General features: G+C 34.4%; 1 protein-coding gene across 1 annotated transcript; it reads left to right on the forward strand.

Annotated features, from left to right (window-relative positions):
- Positions 1 to 2,616: 2,616 nt before the first annotated feature.
- Positions 2,617 to 13,307, forward strand: LOC137810891 (glucosidase 2 subunit beta). The gene is made up of 18 exons (XM_068612382.1): positions 2,617 to 2,737; positions 2,900 to 3,005; positions 3,100 to 3,216; positions 3,328 to 3,423; positions 4,100 to 4,339; positions 5,340 to 5,566; positions 6,091 to 6,195; positions 6,297 to 6,389; positions 10,802 to 11,135; positions 11,232 to 11,321; positions 11,400 to 11,501; positions 11,608 to 11,665; positions 11,782 to 11,850; positions 11,991 to 12,078; positions 12,543 to 12,604; positions 12,718 to 12,769; positions 12,848 to 12,933; positions 12,999 to 13,307. The coding sequence occupies exons 2-17, from the start codon at positions 2,903 to 2,905 to the stop codon at positions 12,908 to 12,910; spliced, it is 1,899 nt and encodes a 632-aa protein (XP_068468483.1). The 5' UTR covers positions 2,617 to 2,737; positions 2,900 to 2,902; the 3' UTR covers positions 12,911 to 12,933; positions 12,999 to 13,307.
- The last annotated feature ends 4,011 nt before the right edge of the window (positions 13,308 to 17,318 follow it).

Below are 17,318 nucleotides of genomic sequence, written 5' to 3' on the forward strand. Positions count from 1 at the left end.
TCCTCTACTCCTGGCCCTTCTGCCTCAACCCCCGTAGACCAAAGGTTAAAAGTGGTGGCTGAGGTTACTGAGGTTGCCGCTTCTGAAGATGAGGACACCTGCTTAGGCCTCGTCTTCAAGAGGAAGCGCAAGGCTGACGTTGCTGTTCCTGCGCCCTCGAGCTCAGATGGTCGCGCTCCTTCCTACAGGGAGCACCCTCCCTGATGTGATTCCAATAGCACACTTTGAATGATTCTTGACATTCTTAGGAATCATCTTGAGTTGGATATGAGATAGGCACTTTATCATAGAATTGGATCAAGGTTCTATGAGAAAGAACTCACCAAAACTAGTACCAAAACACAAACTCATATGGAAGTTCCAATTATTGTCAAATTGAACCGATTAAAATGGAAGGAAAAGCAAATGCACCGAACAAAATGGAATAGAATTGAATTGAACCGAACATAAAGACTAGAAATGAAGAAGAAACAATGTAGAACAGCAAGGAAGCAAAAGAACCGAACCAAAACACATAAGAATTGAAAATGCCGAACAGAAATTCAAGAGAAGCAAGCTAAGACATGAACAATTAAAAGAGAAGGAAGGAAGGAGAAGAGAAAGCTCATGAAGATGGAGGAATGGTTGGATGATCACGCCACTTAGAGGATGGAGACTCCAAGATGAGTGTGCAAGCCGCCACTTGAGGTAACCATTGAACTCTCAAGATAAGACTAGTGAGGAAGGCATAAAGCTCTCCAATGCTCTCTCAAAAATTGAGTATAGTTTCTCTAATCAAATTTCAATTCTGAATTGTACAAGCTAAGCACCTTTATTTATAGCCTAGAGGTGCTGAAAAATAGGTGGGAAAATTCAAATAAACTCATTTGAAATTCCCACCAAAAAACAAGTCACATGGGAGGTGTGACCTTTTTCTACTATGACACCTCCTAAAAACTACACCTACACCACTCTCCTAAGTCACATGGACAATGTGACTTTATTTTATATTTTCACACTCCTTTATTTAATAACCACACCTCCTAAAACTATACAAGAGTATTTCAAAGTTTGGCCTTGCCCTTCATGGGATGGACTTGGGCTCTTTGGGCTTTGGCCTTCTTGGGCTTGGGCTTGGGCTTTGGGCTTGGGCCTCATATTTATTTTATGTCTTCTTTTAATTTTGAGAAGACTAGAAGGAAGAACTTCAAATGTGAGGGTGGATGTCCTCTTCCTTCATTAATAAAAGCCTCCTTTATTTTGAGTTGTGTTGCACTTTATTTCAAGAGCTCTTTAATTTCTTGCAATTTACGGTTCTGTTTTAGGCTTATTTGAGTTTTCTTGCTGTTTTATGTCTTTTGCCTATCATGTGTTTGAGTATTTTCCTTTTTGAATCCATACAAGTTTTGTCTTAGTCTTGCACTTTTGAGACTGGCAGGATCTTGGAGCTGGCGGAACTTCGCAAATCTGATTAAGAGACCAAAAAGCTCTTGTTCGAGAAGTCCCAAAAGACTCTGAGGATCTATGCCAGAAACACTGATCTTCGAGCTGAGTTAGACGACTTGGAAGAGAAGGTTGGAAGCAGGGATGTAGAGGTGGCTCAGCTAAAGGAGGAATCAGCTCAACTGAAAGGGAAATCAGCCCAGCTAGAAGAGCAATTGGCCAAGCTGAAGGAAGAATTGGTCTGCAAGAATGAACACTTCCTTCGGACCAAGGATGAACTCACCCGTGATGTCGTGGAGTCTTACGCAACAGGGTTTAAGGATGCCATGACCCAGGTGCCTGTGTGCATCCTGGGCTGGATCTTTCCCAAACTGGGCTGACGAAGAGAATCGCGGATGGGCAGCTGGTAGATGCCGATTAACAGTGATTTTCCCTTGTATCTATTTTGTAGCCAGACAAACATTTGACGAATTTGTATAAACACCTTTATTTATGAAGTATTTTTTTCTTTCAATTTGCCTTTGTGTTCTTTGTCAGCTATCTTGCTTGTCTTGGATTGGTCTTGCCAACAACACTTTAATGACTGTTCGTACCTAAGTAGCACGCTTCTTTACCAACTTGCTTGATCTTACCCCTTTTTCGATCTTTAACATATTGAGGTAAAGGTGATGTTTGGTCGAACTTTAATTGACCTTGTCTTTGTCATACAAAGATAAGGGAAAGGTTTACTCACAGTTCTCGACCTTGGCGCATAAGGACAAGGGAGATGTCTTGCTTCGAGCCATGCTACTCTCGATCTCGGCTTGTAAAGGTCAGGGAGAGGTTCACCTTTACCGAGAACCTTACTATTCTCAACCTTGTCCTACAAAGGGAAGGGAGAGGTTCATTTTACTAGTCTCGACCTTGTCGCATAGGGACACTGATAATATATTTTATATCATATTTAGACTTACCTTATTTGATAATATATTCTCAACCTTATCTTATAATATATTTTATTTAGACTTACCTTATTTTCCAATAAATTTAAAAGGGTACTGATATGTTAATACCATAGACAATAAAATACATACACCTCATATACCAATAAATTAATATTTTAATTATAATTTATTTATTTATTTAATTAAAAATATTATTATAATGGTTTGTTAAGTGTATGTTATTTATTTTTTTGGGTGTTAAATCTTTTCCAATTTAAAAGTCACGTGATATTTGAAAATTTATTTCACATTAAAAATTCCCAAGAAAAAGTAGTTCGAATCTCATTTTCCTTATCACGTGTCAGTAGCAGTCGCTAGTCGGAACCCGCAAGGTTTCTTTCCGATCACAATTCACCACTCCACACAACTCAAAGCAGCTTTTAATTACACCACAATTTAGCACTTCGCAAACTCAACTTGATCTAATCATTATTATTGTTATTGTTATTTCTGTTTGCATTTTCGATTTTCAATTCACCTTCTTCCTCGCGCAGAACATGAAGCTGCGGCTGCGAATCCTCCTCATTGCTCTGGTGTTGTGCGCCCCATTTTCCTCCTCTTTGAAGCCCAAGGACCGGTTCCTTGGAATCGCTCCCGAAGGTCCCTTCCCCTTGCTCCGCGCAATACTCATCGCTATCGTTTTCAATTTTATTTGTTATTTTGACACTTTGCGGTTCTTTATGTTACTGAACAGATGACAAGTATTACAGGGCTTCCGATGTTATAAGATGTAAAGATGGATCCGGAAAATTCAACCAGGCGCAGCTCAATGACGATTTTTGCGATTGCGCTGATGGCACCGATGAACCGGGTTCGTATTATTTTTTTTAGCGATTTGATTGATTTATTTATTTCATATAGGGTCATCTGCTGTTCTTAATGTTCGTTGTTTTTTTTTTCTTTCTCTTTTTTTTGGGGGCAGGTACATCGGCATGTCCGGGTGGAAGATTCTTTTGTCGGAATGCAGGCCATTCTCCTGTTTACTTGTTTTCATCCAGAGTGAATGATGGAATTTGCGGTGAGCATGATTCGTGTATCTTTCAAATTTTATAGTTGTATTGTGTAATTCATATGGTGGTGTTATAATGAGTGCATAAACTGCAAAATTGAAACAAGGGTAAAAGGGGGAAATTGATACAAGAAAAGTATCCGAACTGGATAGATGTGCATGAGCAAGGTCCTATTTGTACAGATTTAGAAGGTCGTCTTGACATTGATTATGCATTTATGGATTGCTTTTCAGCATCCCTTTTGATATATAAGCTAATAATTTTGGATCCTGTGCATATATTTTGAACTTATGGGAATGGTTTTTTATCTTGTTATTGTCACTGGTATTATTCAGGGAGTTCATGATGTAGTATGTGGCGAAGTGATTGGAGATGCTGGTGGAGTAAAAATGACACTTGATGCAGTTATTTCTTCTGTATTTTGTATGTTCAATATAATTTTAGCTACATTTAGAATTTCCAAGGAGTTTTAGGTCTGTTACGATGTGAGTCTGTGACAAACTTGATGAATATGGAGAGCACACCTTACGTTTTCATCCTTTACTAACATTGTGCATTTGTAGATAACTTCTGGAAGTGCTGTTGTCCAATACAGTACTAATCTGTAGTTTGGATTATTACACTCGTGTTGTGTGTTTTGTTAATCTGAAGTAACTGGTTTTACTCTCCTGTCTTAATCTGTAGATTGCTGTGATGGAACTGACGAATATGATGGTCAAGCAATGTGTCCAAATACCTGCTGGGAGGCTGGGAAAGTGGCTCGAGATAGACTGGAAAAAAAGATTGCAACTTATAAAGAGGGTGTCAAATTGCGAAAGCAAGAAATTGAACAAGCTAAAGTGGCTATCGAGAAGGATGAGGCAGAACTTTCAAAATTAAAAAAGGAAGAAAGTGTACTTAAAGTGCTTGTAAAACAGCTAAAGGGTATCTCTTTTTGGTTCTATCCTTTTCTGAATTTTTTCTTAATATATATAAAGTACATGGAACTTTGGTTGAAGTATTTTGATCATAAAAATAATGATCATTGAAAAAAATAAAGGCAATGTGTCAAATGTTCTTGTTGCTAATTGTTTTCAAATATGATCATTCCATGATGGAAAATATTACAATGGGATAAAAGAAGGTACTAATCAAATTCAAAGAGATCCTATGATTCTAATTAAGAATTCGTTTGGTCCTTTAAGAATAGCCCTTAAATTTGCAAATTTTGTCTTTTACTATTTAATTACTCTTAATCAGATCTCTAATTAAAAATCTGCTACTGAAAAATTAAAAGAAACTTTTTGAGTATTAACATATTATTCAATGGGCGAAAACTAGAGTCTTTATAATCCTGATATATCTAGTAACATCATTTTACTAATAGGTGTATTTCTCATTGGTAGGAGACTCAAGTGATTGTAGAGAAATCTAGCTAGGGATTGTATTCAGTTTGAAGTCTTGGATGCCTTATTGGTTTTTATGTACAAATTAGGGCTACAGAAATGCTTTTGGTGTTACATTCTGTTTGAAGTGTTATATTTATTGACTGTAAAAAACCTATTGAATGTAAAATTTGAGTACAATTAGCAAGCGTGTAAGATATTATGTACCAATTGTTTGTTTAATTACACACATGATCACAAGCAAATACTTGCGTTTGAAATCAGATCATCATTATCAGTCTATTTAACATATGGGAACTTGAAGATTTTCTTTCGGCATTTCTCAAAATGTATAATTGCGGAGGGGATGGCATTTTATAGTTTCTGAAAAGTAAACATGATAATGCATATTTGACGTAAGTTTACACATTTCATGCTAGGTTTATAGTATATGAAATTTTGATCAGGGAGAAAAAGGAATGTGCAATTTTTTTTTGGGAAATTTTTTGTTCTATCAATGAAATACTTTCTTTGACAAATACCTTTTGCTTCCATTGCAGATCATAAAGAACAAATAGAGAAGGCAGAGGAGAAGGAACGTTTACAGAAAGAAAAGGAAGAGATGCAGAAAAAGGAGTTTAAGGAGAAGGCTAATGAAGCAAAAGATAAAACTGATGAAGATATGGGGAATAGAAATGAAGCTGGAAAGCATTCGGATGTAGAAGATAATGATGTGGAAAATAATCATGATAAAATAGAAAATCTAGAGGGTTCTCCTGCAGATCAGGTTTGATTGCATTTTCTATGAAGGTTGCAGAATTTGACTGTACAATTATAATGCTCCATACCGAGGAGTTTTAATTTAACTTTTGAATTCATTAATCTGGTACATATGCGTGTGAGAGAGATTTTCCTGATCCCTTATTAACCATGTATTATACTTAGGTTAGTTATGCTATGAGTATGATAAAAAGAGTAAATTCTGTCATGCTTCTTTATGCAGTGAACTACCCTACCTCTAAAGAACAAGCAAATATGTTGTTATTGCAAGAAAAAGTAATTTTGTTGGTATTCATCTGTTTACCTGTACTATACTTACAAGCAATGGTGGAAAAACAACTAATAATGACTTACTTTTCCGTCATCCCACTGTGAAGCAGATTGCTTCGTCTTTCTTATCCATTATTCCTTCACTTGTGTGTGTGTGTGTGTTTGTATGTCCACCACATTTGCATGTGTGTGATCTTGAACTATCCTATTATGTGGTGGTGGTTTAATTCTTCTATTTTATCATTCCATGCTTTCTTACAGGATGAAGCAGGGGAGAAATTAGCAGATGTACTTGATAATGATGATGGAGAAAGCGATAGTCCTGGAAGTGAAGGATCTTTGCATAATAAAGTGGAAGAGGCGACTGTAAATTTTGCATTTTTTTTTCTTCTGAATTTTTGTTAATGTAAAACAACATTTTCTGCCAAACATTTTATCATTTTAATTTGATTTTTTCCATAATGTAGAATGCAAAAGAAGCCAATGAAGAACCTATTATTAAATCTGAGACCAATGTTAAGGTTGAAAAGGAAGAGTCTTCAGATGAAAACGGCAATAAGGTATGTCTCTAGTCCATGCTCTCAATCTCTCATGGTATGATTGGAGTTTATTCTTATCTTACATTTATCTCATAGTTACACACATTTCAATTTGTGAAAATAAAGTAAAAAGAGGTATATGATTAATCCCTTGTGTATAATGAACACACAGGGTTATGTGTTTATAGATAAGAAACATAGAAACCGTATCGGCTAAGCCTGTTACATCTTATGCTTCCCTTCAAGTGCATATAAATTGTATATACCAAACTTGTTACAAATATAATCAATTCTAGGTTCTCATAAGGATTTAGTGAAAATATCTGCTAATTGATCATTCGAATTAACAAACTTAGTCTTGATGTCTCTAGATATAATCTTTTCTCAAATAAAATGATAATCAATCTCAACATGTTTGATCCTTTCATGAAAGATGAGATTTGAGGTAATATGAAGAGCAACCTAAGTGTCACAAGTAAGTGTCATTTGAGTGACCTCTCCAAATTACAATTATTTAAGTAATTGTTTAAGCTAAATAAGCTCACAAGTAGCTGAGGCCATAATTTATATTTTGCTTTTGCTCTAGATCTCGCCACGACATTTTGTTTCTTGCTCTTCCTAGAGATCAAGTAATCACCAATGAAAACACATTATCCGGAAGTGGATCTTGCCCAATCAACATCAGAATAAAAAACAACTTTAGTATAGTTATTGTGACCATATAACAAATATTTTTCAAGAATACCTTTAATGCACTTCAATATACGAATGACAACATTCCAATGATCTACACACAGAGAATTAAGAAATTTACTCACCACAAACTACAAAGGAAATGTCAGGACGAGTAACAGTAAGATAGTTCAATTTTCAAACTAATATTTTGTACTGAAAGAGGCTCCCCTTGATTAGGTAGAAGTTTGGCATTAGGATCCATGGGTGTCTCAACAAATTTTGAATTCATCAACCCAGTTTCCTCTAAAATATCCAATGCATACATCCTTTGAGATAACAATACCGTTGTTGGATTAAGCTACCTCAATCCTCAAGAAATATGAGTTTGCCTTGATCTTTGGTCTGAAAGTTGTGACAAAGGTGTTGCTTCACTTGAGATGCATGGTCATCACTACTTGTAAGAACAATGTCGTTAACATATACTACTAAATAGATACACCCAACACTCGAGTAATAGTAAAAAAAATGATGATCTGTCTCACTGCGAGTCATACCAAGTTGTTGAACAACATTGCTAGATTTTCGAAACCAGACCCTAGGAGACTACTTGAGGCCATATAAAGATTTGTAGAGACGACATACTAATCTAAAAGACTCCCCTGGGCAACAAAACCTGGAGGTCACTTCATATAAATTTCTTCATGCAAATCCCTATTAAGAAAAACATTTTTTGACATTAAGTTGATGAAGAAGTCATAATTGAAAAGTAGTCATGGCTATGAATAAGCGAACAAAAACCATCTTTGCCACTAGAGAGACAGTATCATCATAGTCCAAACCAATTTTTTTTTATAACTTTTGGTCACAAAGCAAGCTTTGAAGTGATCAATAGTACCATCAGGACCAACTTTGATAGCAGAAATCCACCTACAACCAACAACAAATTTCTCATAAGGTAAAGGAACGAGTTCCAAAGTTCCACTATTTTGAAAAACACTTATTTCATCAAGCATAGCTTGACGCTAACCAGGATGGGTAAGGCATCACCTACAGATTTTGAAATGGATATAACCTATGGTAACTCAAAGCAGTATAATAAGGAGAGAGATTACGAGTAGAGCATATACCTTCACAGATGTCAATGGGAAGATCGAGTTCAACTGTTGAAGCTGGAGGGGATGGAGTTTGAACTAGAAGAGAGTCATCTAGTGGACGATGGGAAGTCTATCGATGACTGTACACTTGAAGGTTTAATGAAGGTGGGGGATATTTAGGTGCACTAGACATAGTAGGTGGATCACATACAATTGGGATATTGACTTGATCAAATGGAGACGCAGGAGAAGGAGATCTAAAGTAAAGGGAATCTCAGTAAAGATGACATCTGCTGGAATGAAATATCAGTTAAGAGGAGAGAAACATTTATATCAATTTTAGGATTATATCCTTTTTGCAATCTAGTGAATCCTAAAAAGACACATTTGTGTGTTTTAATAGATAATTTATCAAGATCAGGACTAAAATTTTGAACAAAGCATGTGGATCCAAAAACTTTAAGAGGTAAGGGATGGAGGTTATGAGAAAATAAAATAGAATGAGGAAGACATATGATTAATGAGATAACACGCACTAACACCCAACAAATGTTTGAGGAACCTCATCATGAATTAAAATTGTGAGTTGTTTCAACAAGATGTTTATTCTTGCACTTAGCCAACCCATTTTGTTGAGGAGTAAAAGCATGCGAGGTTAGATGAAGAATGTCATGAGAAGCCATAAATTGTTTAAAAGAATGACAAAGATACTCACGAGCATTATTATCGCGTTATGTTCAAACAAAAACTTCAAATTGATTTTTAATTTCATTGTGAAAAGATTAAAATATAGAAAATAACTTAGAATGATTTTTCATAAAAAACAATCAAGTACATCTTGAATAATAATTAATAAAATTAACACAATACAGAAATTCTAAATTGGACTTAATATGACTTGGTTCCCAAATGTCAGTGTGAACTAAGGGAAAAGAAGACAAAACACACTGTGAGACACTACTAGGAAAAAAAACTACGATTGTGTTTCCTTAATTGACACGACTCACAAGGCAAACTTGGAACAAGATCTTGGCAAGACTAGGATGACACAACTGAGTATAAATGAGAGATGAAGAGTCCATTACCGTGCCAACATGTGTAAATGTTCATAGGTGATAAAGAGCATGACTCACATCGGGTGCTAATCATCTGCCCCGAACTCTGGTCTTGTAAATAAATAGAATCTTCAGTAAAAGAAATAATACAATAAAGGGAACGGTAAGATGAATAATGGATAATAACTTAAATGGATATATAAGGACATAAAGAACATTACCAACAGATAAAGAAGGAAGAAGATGAATAGTACCAACATTATGTGATGAGACCCTAAAGCCACTGGCCATGGTAACAGAAGGTAAATAACTTGAAGTAGATAGAGAAGAGAAAAAATATTTTTTACCAATAATATGATATGTGGCACCTGAGTCTAGAACAAATTTTTGTGTATTTGGATGAAATGAAAGTGCTGAGATCTTAAAGCTGTGTTTATTTGCCTTTAAACTTATGAGTTGGAACCAATGTTGTTAAATGATCATTATAGTGCCACCATAATGCTATAGCTAGGTGTTTTTCAACACCATAGGCCGCAATTGATAACCTTGGTTGGAGCTATGATTAAGGCATCTATTGATGTTCTACTCAATTCAATTGCAAGGGAGTTGCTCTTGTGAGCCTACTCTGATACTAAATGAGATCCATGTCTCCACTGCTGGGATCATCTAACGTTAAACATAAGCCACTAAAGTAAAGAGGACGGCACATAAAGTGTTTTGTGCCTGACACCAGCCTTTAAACCAAATACTTAGGCTTACCTATCACATTCTTAGAAAAAGTAGTGGTTACAATCAATCAAAGATCCATCCTCTCTTTTCATTCCCATCATTTTTAATCTACTGCATTTATTGAGATCCCTAGCAACTAAATGTGAAAATTTTCGACAGAAATATCAACCACTAAAATTTAGTTTAAAGGCTGGTGTCAGGCAACAAAACACTTTATGTGCCGTCCTCTTAACAACAACGAGATTAAAGGATCTGTTTTCCTGTCTATCCATTTCTCATGAAACTTGATAGTTTAGCTTACCATATACAATCACATTAAACCTTGCAGTTGAGAGACAGTCAGCAACCCACCTGTGTAGCACTCAAGACCTTTATGGTTTCTAGAGAACTTTATTTGATCCTCCATAAGTCACCCAATCATGAACCATCTCAAAACCCAACCTAATAACTGAACTGCATTTTCTTCTTCTTTGAAGTTTGAACATGTTTCTCCATCTCATTCACTATTTGAGCTCATGAATAATGTTATAGGAGTCAGGAGGAGTGTTTTTACATCCAGAGAACTGTCATGGTTGGAGTTCATGGGCTTTCTGGGTATTTAGAAATCCTAGGTGTCAGTACATTGCACTTATTTTTAGTCATCGGCATTGAATACGGTCATTATTAGTCTTGAAGGTGACTGTTTTCTACAATCTACTGTATGTAATGTGCCCTTTTGAATTCTTCAGACTTTAGCTCTGACTATATCCTACTCCATGAGATTCTTTTCTCTCTCAAAAAACTAATATATTTCATAGTTATAGAAATGTATTAAATTTTGCAATTTTCTTCTGCTTCTCTTTTCTGCTGGTTATTTTTCTCTTTGTTGGCATATCTTTAGGGGAATGGCGTAACTGAAAATACTGAGGGATTATCAAGGGAAGAGTTGGGCCGGCTTGTTGCTTCACGTTGGACAGGAGAAAAGACTGATGTGGAGAGTGCTGAAACTGATACTAACTTAGACAATGAAGATCACGAAGATCTTCCGAAGGAGACAAAAAAGGAGGAATATGAAGGGTATGCTTCTGAAACTGATGATGAAAGCAACAGATATGATGATGATACCCACAAATATGACGATGAAGATGATGTCGACGAGGAATATCAAGAGGATGAGCATGATGACCTTAGTTCCTCCTACAAATCTGATTCTGATAATGAACCAGACTTGTCAGGTTTGTTAACATTATTACATAATCTTTATCCAAGTTTGGTATTTAAATAGAGTTGTGATGAGATAATTTAAATAAACTCATATGGTACCACAACAGATAATCCTTCTTGGTTAGAGAAAGTACAGAAAACTGTACGAAATATTCTTCAGGTTGTCAACTTATTCCAGGCTCCGGTGAATCAGTCAGGTAGACACTTAGCACTTTATTGCTTGTATTATCTGTGTAGATATAACTTGAGTGTTAAGCCTTTCTCTTGTTCCTTAGATGCTGCTCGTGTACGCAAGGAATATGATGAATCAAGTGCCAAGTTGTCTAAAATACAGTCTAGAATATCAAGTCTGACGCAAAAGCTAAAACATGATTTTGGTTAGTATGCCACTAGTAACATTTGTCACTGTCATATATTTGAGTTATAGAAATATAAGTTATAAAATTGGTGTGAATAAACTGAAATAGAACTTAAATATTACAGGCCCAGCGAAGGAGTTTTATACATTCTATGATCATTGCTTTGAGGGCAAGGAGAACAAGTTACATTATATCTCCCTACCAGTTTATTTCTGCTTTACTTGACTTTTTTTTTCTGAATCTGCAATATAGAGAGTCCTGTTCAGCTCACTTTCTAATGATGGAAATTTTGCTTCAGGTACACTTATAAAGTCTGCCCCTATAAACAGGCTTCTCAAGAGGAGGGCTATTCCACCACCCGTTTGGGGTAAGGTTTTAGTAACTTGCTGATAACTTTTGTTAGGGTGATATTCTTCAGTTCAAAAGGGGCAAAATCAATGGTGAAAAGAAAGTTTTATTTCCTCCATCTAAAAATGACAAATAATTCAATTTCCTTATTTTTTGCAGGCGCTGGGACAAATTTGAGGATTCATACAAAATAATGTTCTTTTCTAACGGTGATAAATGCTGGAATGGTCCTGATAGGAGTTTAAAGGTTATATATTTTGATGTTTTCAAAATTTTAAGTGGATGTGTAATCATTTCTAACAGTTTTGTTTGACAACATTTTTTTTGTAATCAGTCTATAATGATAAAATCTTCTGTCTTCGGTTGGATGCTGAAGTGTACTTTCGCTAGGTGTAGAAGTGTAATATAATTTTTTTTCCATAGTAGCATTTTAATAAATAAACAGTGCCTTCTGGGTTTGGGACAGCGGTAACAGGTCCCGTCCAAATAAAAAAGCTGAATTTTTCAAATTAAATTATTTTTTTAATAAAATCATAGTTCTTCAGTGGTGGAGATTCTCTACAGTTGTATTCAACTGCAGAGGATTGTGATCCCATTTCCGTTTCCGTACACCATTATTTGTCATCATAGTAGTTATAGTGTAGTTGCACATGGAAACCTGAAAGTTTCCAATTTGTTGACCATCTGATTTAATTGTCGTGTTTTTAACAGGTGAAGCTAAGATGTGGGTTGAAAAATGAGATTACTGATGTAGATGAACCAAGCCGTTGCGAGTAGGGATTAGTGTCTTGTCTTTCAATGCTACTACCACTATTCTCTTCTTTTTTTCAAATTTTTCTCTGATGTTATCCTTTTTCTCATTGTTGTCTCATTGGCCTCATGGCAGATATGTAGCTTTATTATCTACCCCAGCCCTTTGTCAGGAGGAAAGGCTAAAGGTACTTTTCTAAACATGACATGATCACAAATGTCCTTACCTCGCCATGGTATTAATGTCCAACCGTGGAACTTTGCAGGAGTTACAGCACAGACTAGACCTATTGAATGTGGAACTACCAGCAAACCATGATGAGTTGTGAACAATCGGGATGGATTTTAAAAGGTAACTTTACTAGGCTGTGACTTTTTCTCTTGAGACCTGAAGTTGATCAAATTTCATTTGAACAGGTAGTATGATAATCGTCGTGTAACTGAAGAAGTGGAGCCCTTAAGTTTTGTATGCTAGAGCTTACCCAAATTTGATATTGGGTGGGGTTAGGGAGAGGCTAGGAACATCTTTGACTTGGGGTTGGAAAATCCTTATGGCTGTCCAAGTTGGCAACATTCTAATATGACTAATCCCATTACACATTTTTCCTTTGTTGAACTCAAATATGACATGGTCTCTGCCTCGGCTTGAAATTGTCCATTCCATTACCAGAGGGTGGATATTTATATTATATGCAATACTAGACGGTCAGAATTTCTAAAGCCAAATTTTGTTAGAATGAGTATGCCTTTATTATCGATTTTAAGATTCACAAGTGCTTCCAACAATCATATCATTATTCACTGATGTGATGCATAAAATTTGCATATTTTGTTTGTGACCTCTCGAGAGCTATGTAGCATAGATACGGACACAACACGGATACGGACACGGAGATACGTATAATTTCTAAAATGTAGGATACGGGGATACGAATCTAAATATTATATAATTTTGAATTATATAAATTGAAAATAAATATTTATGTGCAAAAATATGTTTCAAAACTTTTTGGGAGAAAAAAATATTTTTCATGACTGGTTCAAAAGAATTTGTTTCTTATTTTAATAATCATAATAAAAATTTATACAATAAATTTGAGTTTTTAGAAAATTATTGTATTTATACCTTTTAAAATTATGTTAGAACCGTGTTAGAAGTTTCAAAAATCCAACAAATATTTTTTGAATTGAACACTTACAAGTGTCGATATTGATACGTGTGTCCGATACGGATACATCTATTTAAGAGAAGTGTTCGAGTCTCATAGTTTGAGAGTTAATATAGATCTACTATTATGAATTTTCTTCCACTTTTTTTTTTAATTTTCTTCTCCACCTCCATAAGATAAAAAAAATAAATGACTTGACATGTCTATGTTATGAAATATAGTTATGAATTATGGAGTGTAATATCATTTTAGATTACTTAGTCTGAAATATAATTATAAATTGTGAAATTTGAAATATGATTTTGGATTGTGTATGTGAGAATATAAATCTGGATTGCAGAATTATTTTTCAGAATGTATAATTTAGATCTGTATTTTAAATAATGTAATTTAAAACTATATTTTTTTTTATTTTGTAATTTAGATGATGCATAATATATACAAGTATGGCTTTATTTTATGTGATTTGGAATATATTTTAAAATTGTATAATTAAGAGAAATCCCAAAGTATTATGGATTCTTTAATCTAGAATATAGTTTTAACCGTTTTTTCAAATTATCTAACGTGTAAATTGTTTTTAAAACAATAATTACAAGTTTGTAAAAATAGTGAATTCGGATGTATTTTTGAATAGATTGTTGAACTTATCTAAATATGTAATACAAATAGTTTTTAATGTATTTAAATAATAAATAGAGCTATTTTAGTAATGCATTATAGAGGTGGAAGAAAAAAATAAAAGAGTAAAGGCAGAAAATGTTGAAGGCAGAAAATGTTGAGAGAGAGATGGTATTTCAAATTTTAGATGGTATAATTCATAAACATATTTTCTTTTTCTGGATTTTTGAATGTTTTTCTAGATACTCCATTCTATAATCCTTATGTTGTTTTCTACCCTTTCTAGATATTCTCCAAGTCATTTCCCAACGAATCCAATAGTAAAATCAGTTGATCAGGGTTTAGAATCTATCTGCAAGCAATAAAAGTTAGCAATAACAATAAAGATAAAAATGGGTTTGAGATAGTTGTGCAGAAAATATAAAAGAGATTAAAACAACAAATAAAAAGCGATTGATCCCATGTTCTTCCACCATTGAATTCTTCATAGGTTCTCTAAAGATTAATCCTTTCTCAATCCTCCAACAGAGCTAAACCATATTGAACATGCGCCGATCTGATTCAACTGAAACTCACCAGTAAAGCATGCGTCTACTAGTTTAATCAATACCCATTTTGTTCCATGCGTATACTCCATGGGAATGCTTACCTTCTCTCTCTTGAATCATGCGCCCAAGAAATTAATTAGAACAATGCGAACTAACTAAGAAACCAAAGTTTAAGATATGGAAGACTCTCAATCATGCGTTCAAGTACAACCTCTAACAAAAACCAGTTTTCCAGGAGATTAGACTATTAAAACAACTGCTATAGAGAATTAAAATCAAAACTTTTATTGAACAAAACCTCAGAACTCAATGGGGAATTACAAAAGAATTAACCAAAAAGGTTTAGCCTTCCATGCGGCAGCAAAACAAAAGAATTACAAAGAAGAAAATAAACTAAGAAAACCCTATGAAGCTCCCCCTTTTCTCCTTGATGCTTGTGTCCTTTTATAGACCTTTTTTGTTCCAAGGATCTTAGGAAAATATTGCAGTTTAGATATTGTACACAGTTTTCACTTTCCATAATTCTTTTTATTTTGTAGAAGATTTGCTTCCAATTCTGTTTCTAGGATCTTGTAGCTTTTATTTCTCTTTCTTCTCCTCAGAATTTGTTTTCTGTTTTGATTCAAAGAAGCAACTTGGACTTTTGCATATTTGGCCCATTCACAAAGGTAGACAACTTCAGATCATTTACCCTAAAAACACAAAATTACCAAAAATAATAGTTAATGCCCAAATAAACCCAATTATAAGAATATTAATTAAAACAATGGTTTTATTTATTATTATAGTCCAATAATCTATTATTAAGGCTAATGAGTGTGAATAAATATATGCTCATCAAGTGGTAAAAGCTATCATTGTGAGATTTTTGAAAAGAAGTTTTCTTTGAAAGTTGGGATTCTACCTTGATGGTAAGGTGAACTATTTTTTCTAAAGAAGAATATTCATACAATTCTACCACATCTTGGATATCTCTTCTTAAGCCACTTACAAACCTAGCCATCTTTGATTCTTCACTTTCATGCATGTCAATCATGATTAAAATTGTTTCAAGTTCTTTAAAATAAGCATTCGCACTTTGTGTTCCTTGATGAAGCCTTCAGAGCTTCAACAAAAGGTCTTTCCTATAGTGTGAAGGCATAAATCTAGCATGCATGCATTCTTTTAAATCCTTCCAAGAGACCACGGTTGGTCTCTTGTTTAAACCAATGTCCATGAGAGTTTTGTGCCACCATTGCATGACATAGTCCATAAATTCTAAGGAGGCTAACCTAACTTTTTGGTCATTTTGGACCTCATGTACATTAAAAATTTGTTCTACTTTAGCCTCCCAACCTAAATACACATTAGGATCACATTCTCCACTAAAACTAGGCAATTTTACAAAAGGTAAATAAGGCTTAGCCACATTTTGGCGCCTATCTTCATAATTGTGTATCCTCCATTCGACTTCTTCATGTCCATGATAATTTTGAAAACTTCTTTATTCATATCTATGATGGTGCCTCTGTCTTTGGGGTCTTTCATTTAGCATTTCCAATCTTTGGAGTATTTTCTCCATTTGTCTCATTTCTTCCTCTTTTTGTGCAATGGTTCATTTAGCTTCCTTTAATTCTCCTATTAAAAAAGCTTTTTGAGGAGAATGAGGCTTAGATGATTCACCACTTGAAAGATAATCCATAACAACAAACAAACACAAAACACAAAACAAATAATTAGAGAAAACAAGTTAGAGGTAAAAATTGCTCACGGCAATATGAAGAAAAATGAATCAATCACTCAAAGAAAATTTTTCTTTCCTTAGCCAAAGTCTCTCTTGTGGATTGAATAACTCTCAAGTGAAAGATGCCAAAGCAAACAACACTTGCTCAAAGTAATATCATCACAAAACTTGAGGAAAGAATAAAAGACAAACAAGAAAGTTTAAAACAAGAAAAGGCTAAACCAAAGGTAGAAGAAATATGACAAAACTTTGAATAGAAGACAATCAAGAAAAGCACAAAAGAAGACTCAGAGAACCTTACTAAACTTTTAACTATGAAACTTTTTCAACTAGAAAAATGCTAAAGAAAAAGGATACAAAATTCCACAAGGTAGAAAACAATTTTTCAATCAAGTTGAATCCATAGATGTGAAAATGAAATTCTAAACCAAGTGCTAAGCAAGATGCCTTTTCAAACAAATGTGTTGTTGTTTTTCACGTCAATGCTCACTATTTTTTGTGTGTGTAAAGTATGGTATTGTTTTGGAATTACTAAAATAGCTTGTTGTTTTGTCTCTTTTTTTTATCCTAATTGCATCATGCACATTTTCAAGAACATTCAATTTCACAAGAAATTTTGGTGGATTCAAGATAATTGAATACTTGAATTCCTATGTTTGGAACTTAACATCAACTT

This window comes from Phaseolus vulgaris, chromosome 2 (genome assembly GCF_000499845.2).
Source record: "Phaseolus vulgaris cultivar G19833 chromosome 2, P. vulgaris v2.0, whole genome shotgun sequence".
NCBI classification, from domain to species: Eukaryota; Viridiplantae; Streptophyta; class Magnoliopsida; order Fabales; family Fabaceae; genus Phaseolus; species Phaseolus vulgaris.